We start from the raw sequence: 6,098 nt of genomic DNA, 5'->3' as shown, positions 1-6,098 counted from the left end.
GGCGTTCCTCAAGTGGGGGTTGGCGGGCAGGGCGGATGCTTGCCAAGGAGACGGGGGCCTGCCTGGCTTCCGGGGAACCGGCGGAAGATCTCTCTCGCCAGCACTCCTCTGGGGCACGTTCTGGTACTCGCCGCTGCTCCCTTGGCGGTAAGCCTGGATTCCTGCTTGGTTGGATGGGGGCCGATTGGCCTGCGTGGGGGGTGGGGCCTCCGGCCAGGCCACCTGAGGATCTCTTCGCCAGGGATGTGGTCCAGGTGTGGACAATCTCGTCAGCCTAATTGAGCCACGGGCGGCGGCGGGGCAGGGGCCCTGCTATAAATAGCCCTTGATCGGCTTATGCTAGAAAACAGGCCAGGCACTTAATGCAGCAGGGCTGCTGGGGCTAATCGCCCCGGTCGAATTGTCCTGGCTAATCTCTCCCCAGAAGCGTCCGGCCAGCCTCTGTGGCCTGTGATGGGCCCTTGACAAAGCCCTGGCTGCAGCTGGCCAGGAGGGCAGTCTTGCTCGCCTGCGGGGGCTCTGAGGCTCCCTGCCTCCCCTCCTCTGGGGTCCGCTGCCAGATGGGCTCCCAGTCTGCCCACCTGTTTGCGTTGCCCCTTCTTCGCCCCTCGTGCAGCCATGCAGGTGTGTCTTGGCCTGGCCCTGCAGACTCCCCTTCCCCAAACGTGTCGCCTTGCTTGGTTTTCCACTGTTGAGCTCGTGGGTGAACTGCAGACGCAGAATGGCTCAGAGTTCTCCACTCGCTTTGTGGCTGCCAGCTCCGGCCAGAGACAAGAGGCCAGCCGGTGGCGCTCAGGTCCACATCCGGGTATTGCCAGTTGGACGGCTCTCAGCAGCAGAACGGAAGGATCTTCCTCTGCCCTGCCTGTAGGAACCAGGGGCTGAGCTTGGAGCCTCCTGCATGCACGGGGGTGCACTGCTCTCCCTCCAAGATGTCTCCCCCCCTCCTTAGACAAGGCCAGAGACTGGAGCACCCTAGTCTTGAATGCAGACTTCAGGCCACAGAGAATGACGGAGGAGGAGGAGGTGGCGCTTAGGACAAGCTTTGCCGTCCATGTTTGGTCTCCAGGCATATCCAGAAAGCGGGAAATGTGGGGAAACACTGTCCTGGAATACCTGCACCCCATATTGGCTCTGAGCCTCACTCACCATCCCCTTCAGATCCTGGCCACTGGAGGAGGCAAAGGTGAGGAGACCCAGCGGTCTGCTTGCAGGCCTGTCCTGGGCCTCTCAGCGCTGTGTTCTGAGGAGGCGTTGAGCCGAGAGCTTGTCTGGAGTTTGCAAAGCTGCTAGTCCTCCAGTGAGCTTTGGAAGGAATTGTCCTGTGGCAGCCTCAGCAGCACGCCTCCACCTTGCTGAGAGCACCAATCTGGTCTTCCAGGCATGTATAGTTCCTGGCCTGGCTCATGAAGCATCTTTTCACATCTTTAAATGTTTGTTTGCTATTTAGGGAAGGAGGGAGGTTCAATCCCAGGGGTGTGATAGGCAAGCAGAGCAGTTGGCATTAACCCTCAGGTTGGGTTGGGGGTGCCTGCTGCAGCGGAGACCCATGGGAAGCAATCATGGTCCTGGAAGGACTCACCCGAGTTCACCTCGCCCTCTGCCACACAGTGATGTGGCCCTCCCAGAAATTTGAGGTCATTCATTTTCCTGGAAGATTTCCCCATGCCCCAAATAAATTGGGATTTGATTTAGTATGTGTGTCTGACTTCTATGTAATCAATGACTCTGAAGCGCTGCTCAGACCCCCTCCAGGCAAGCACGCCGTGGAGTGCAGCCCCCTCCCCCTCCTCAGGAGGACAGAGAGACAAGGGGAACCCAAACGGGGGGCTTTCCCCACCGAGTGGCGTGTGGGGTGTGCTCTGCTCTCTCGCTCTCACGCGCGCACACACACACACACACACACACCTACCTACACCTTCAACTCCCAGACAAGCTGGCTGGCTTTGCACATGCGGCCTGGGAGGGCGGGCCTCTTTGCAGCCGCTGTGCACTCTAAGCTGGGCTTTGACTCTGCGTCAGAGGCTGGCCGGGGCTTTTCAGCTGCCTCTTCTCACAGGCTGCCATGCTGTGGTGCTGGGCAGGAGAAGCTCCGGCCAAGGAGAGAGCCGCAGGCAAGTACGATCCTTGCAGGGCAGGAGAGGAGCAGGGTGTGTGTGTGTGTGGGGGGGGGGTCTCTCTCTCTCTCTCTCTCTCTCTCGCTCGCTTTGCAGCCTTTCTGCCAGCTGCTCCTCGGCCTCTCACATCAGAGTTATCTTTGCTGGGACAGCTGGGGTAGTGGCGGGGGGGGGCTGTGCACTTCAGGGGTGAGCGCTTGTGAGAGGCCTTCCAGATGCCCCCCCCCATGTGTGTGCACAGATGCGGCTTATACTGAATCTAAGTGTGCCCTGAAGTGGCAACGGGTGGAGGAACTGCAGTCTGTGAGAGCGAGAGAGAGAGCAGAGGGAGCGGATTCTGTGGCTAAGCAGCCCCCGCCCCGTTATGTCAGAGGAGCCAGGAGGGGCCTTGAGCAGTGCCCCTAATCCCTGCTCTGGAGGCTGCGGGGAGGAGAGAGACGCAGCAGGCAGTGTCTGTGGGCTGCTGCCTCCGCCTCCAGGGCCTGGGGTCCTCCGGGGCTCCGGGCCCGGACCCTGGGCAGCCTGGAGGGCTGCTTCCTGCTGGGATGGTGTGGCTGGTTCCGCTCCTGGAGTTGGAGGGGCAGAGTCTGGAGAGGCGGCAGCCGGCCCGCCCCCTCTCCTGGAGCAGCCTGGCAGGACCCTCCCCTGATGCCCCTGACCCACTCGCTGCTCTGTCTGGTCTGCCTCATTTGGGCTGTGGCTGAATCCGGAGAGCAGTGGTGCTGCTGGGGGGTTGGCTGCCAGCACACCCCCCCCACACACGCCACTTTCACCCAGCGGGCCTGCCCTGTGTCTCCTGCCCACCCCACACCCCCAAGCAGGAGCAGCCGAGGGAGGCAGCCCCGCATCCTGCTGCTCCCTGACTTTGGGCTTGGGTCTCAGCCTGTCCTGAGGAAGACCGTGACCCACCCAAAGGACAGCAAGCTGCTCTCTGGGCTGTGCAAGTCCGCCAGCCGCCCGCGGAGGCAGAGCTCCTCAAGAGGGCCCGCCCGCTTCTGGCCTACGGACGACCCTTTCCCAGGACAAGGTGCAGGGGCCAAAGGGAGCCAGAGTCAGCCCTTGGCTCACCTGGGGAGGGGGCTTGCTGTGGAGTGGAGCAAGCAGACAGGTCGGGAAGGGCTGCAGCGAAGGGGCTCGGCGGGCGCTCTTGTGAAGCTCCAGGTGCCCTGAGGGGGGTGAGCACCGAGCACCCTACACCCCCACCCTGCCCCTGAGGGGCCTCCCCGTTGCTCCCAGCAGCAGGCACGGTCCTTCCCTGGGCTGGAGGCAGCAGCTGCTGCTTGTCTCTCCCTCCGGGGTGCCTGAGCCCCCAATGCGGCACTTGCCTGCCTCCCCCCTCCAGGGACTTCCCTGTGGGGAGGAGCCAGCTATACTGCTTCTTGGGTGGGGGGTGGGTGGGCTAGGCTAGCAGTGCCCCAGCACAGCCCTCTTCACGAATCTAGAGGAAGCTGCCATATGCTGAGTCAGACCCTCGGTCCATCTCGCTCAGTATTGTCTTCACAGACTGGCAGCGGCTTCTCCCAGGTTGCAGGCAGGAATCTTTCCCAGCCCTGTCTTGGAGATGCTGCCAGGGAGGGGACTGGGAGCCTTCTGCTCTTCCCAGAGCAGCTCCATCATCCCCTGAGGGGAATCTCTTCCAGAGTTCACACATCAAGACTCCCTTTCATATGCAACCAGGGCGGACCCTGCTTAGCTAAGGGGACAAGTCCTGCTTGCTACCACCAGACCAGCTCTCCCCTCCTTGTAAACGGGGAGGGGGGGAAGCCGGGCAGCTGCCTCCTGCGGGGAAGTGGGGGGGGGGGCCGCAAATCAGCAAGCCTGGGTGTTGCTGTGGAGGGAGACCAGCGTGGGTCCCCCCACCCCGAGTCCAGCCTCCATTAGGCTGGGTGGGGAGTCACAGTCCCAAACACAGGCCTCCGTTCAGCCCTGGCAGGAAATGGAGGGGTGGGGGGCAGGATGCAGCCCTCCTGGGGAACATCCGCATTCTGGCAAGGCCTTGCCCACCCGAGGTGATGGGCTTCATGCGCCGAGGAGGGACACGGGCGCGGCAGCTTCCCGAGGTGGGCTGGGCAGCCAACGTGTTTGCTGTCGCTCTCCTCCTGCAGGACTCCGGGCCCCCTCTGTGGCGGTGGCGGCGGCTGAGTGGTGAGGGGGTGCCCCCCCCGGGCAGTCGGCCCCGGCCAAGGGCAGCTGCTGCGGCTTCAATCCAGGCTGGGAGGAGGGCCCCCCCGCCCTCGGAGCGGAGGCAGCCTGCGGGCCCGCCGGAGATGCCAGCCAAGAGGCCCATGTACCTGAAGCCCGCCTCGGCCCCCAGGCGGGGCGGCAGGAAGCTGCGGCTGCGCGACGTGCTGTCCGGCGACATGATCAGCCCGCCGCTGGGCGACTTCCGCCACAGCGCCCACATCGGCCTCGAGGGCCAGGGGGACATGTTCGGGGAGCTCTCCTTCCTGCAGGGCAGGTTCGACCTGCTGCCCCACCTGGGCCGCCACAGCGGTGGGGGCGAGCCCTTTGCTCCCTGTCCGGCGGCCAGTGGCTACTGCCCCCTCCTGAGGAGCGCCGTCTCCTTGCCCGTCTTCAGTGGGACTCGGGCCCAAGACCAGGCGCCCCCCAAGCCACCGCGCCTGCACCTGGAGGAGACGCCCGGAGTGGGGTGGGGGCGGCAGCAGCAGCAGCAGCAGCAGCGCTCGCTGTCCGTGGGCTGCTCAGAAGGCTGCCTCCCCAGCAGCAGCAGCAGCAGCACGCAGCAGGGCCTCTCCTTCTCGGCCGCCAGGCACTACGCGGTGCCCCCTCCTCTTCCTCCTGAGGGCTGCTCCTTTCTGGGGGGGAGCAGCTGCTCCCCCTCCCACTCCCTGCCCCGCTCGGAGTCCCTGCTGAGGCTGGACCTGGACTTGGGCCCCTCCATCCTGGACGACGTCCTGCGCATCATGGAGGGGTACCAGAGGCCTGCCGCTGCTGCTGCCCCCAATGCCCTATAGGGGGGCTGTGCTTCTGCGGTGGGGGGAGAGTTGGCCAGTGGGAGGCGGGGCTTGGCTGTGTGCCCTCCCCAAGGAGGAGTAGAAGAGGGGCCGTGCAAGGAGTGGGACGGGCCGCCTGGGGGCCGCCTGGAGGGGGCCCTGTCAGGCATACCCTTGCTGGCATTGGGGGCCCTCAGCAGAGGGTGTCTTGTGCCCACAGGCCCACCCTGCAGCAGCCACTGGCCGGAAGGAAGGAAGGAAGGAAGCCTCTGATTGGTTGACTTGATCTCTCCCTGTACATGGCAGCCTTGAGATCTTCTGGGGAAAAGCGGAAAGCAGCAGCGGGGCTCCCACCAGAGAGCGCAGCAGCAGCAGCAGCGGGGCTCCCACCGCCAGTGGCCCCAGCAGTGGCTGAAGGGGCTGCCGAGGCTTCCGGCCAACCCCCCCCTCCCCGCAGGCCACCCCACCCCAGCTGCCACCAGCGGGCAGCCTCTGCCCAGCTCGCTCACTGGATGTCTCACCCGTCCAGTGCCCAGGAGGAGGCCTCCTTTCTCCCACCCCTAAATGCAGCTCATGCGGGAAATGGGGGCTGGGGACAGAACCCTGCAATACTGGTGCTTGGTTGCCCCCCATCACACTTCCACCAGCCCCCTAAGAGGATAGCTCTTTTCCTGCTCTTGAAAGAGGATTTGAGAGGGATCTGAATCTGCATTAGAAAGAGTCCGTAGGAAGTTGGGCTTTCCAATTACTCTGGATTTAACTGACTTGAAGGACAACAGTGCAGAAGAGTCTGAGCAGAGGGCAAGGACCAAGGAGTGGGCCCAGGATCTGGCCTGTCCCCATTACAGTTTGCTCTGCAGGGCGGAGGTGCACTGAGGTAACTTTGGAGCCTGGACCTTAAGGCCTTTGGAGCCCCCCCCACCCCCCGCCGGCCCCAGCTGCAAGTTAAGTATCATCCCCCCCACACACACAGTATTTTCAACAGGTGGGTTCTTGAGGGCACAAGCAGCAACTGAACTCACAAGAA

The 6,098-nt window shown here is 63.8% G+C and overlaps 1 protein-coding gene across 2 annotated transcripts; it reads left to right on the top strand.

The window, feature by feature from the left end:
• The first annotated feature begins 1,985 nt into the window (after positions 1 to 1,985).
• On the top strand, positions 1,986 to 6,071 carry LOC128332727 (cdc42 effector protein 2-like). 2 transcript variants are annotated; one of them, XM_053267365.1, is made up of 2 exons: positions 1,986 to 2,114; positions 4,223 to 6,071. In XM_053267365.1, exon 2 carries the CDS (start codon positions 4,385 to 4,387, stop codon positions 5,090 to 5,092), a length of 708 nt encoding a protein of 235 aa, XP_053123340.1. In that variant the 5' UTR covers positions 1,986 to 2,114; positions 4,223 to 4,384; the 3' UTR covers positions 5,093 to 6,071. The 2 variants fall into 2 exon arrangements, with proteins under 2 accessions (XP_053123340.1, XP_053123339.1); XM_053267364.1 differs by having other exon boundaries at positions 1,995 to 2,118.
• The last annotated feature ends 27 nt before the right edge of the window (positions 6,072 to 6,098 follow it).

This window comes from Hemicordylus capensis, chromosome 7, assembly GCF_027244095.1.
Source record: "Hemicordylus capensis ecotype Gifberg chromosome 7, rHemCap1.1.pri, whole genome shotgun sequence".
NCBI classification, from domain to species: domain Eukaryota; kingdom Metazoa; phylum Chordata; class Lepidosauria; order Squamata; family Cordylidae; genus Hemicordylus; species Hemicordylus capensis.
The sequence above is the reverse complement of the archived record's forward strand: the minus strand, read 5'-3'. Positions and strand labels throughout refer to the sequence as shown.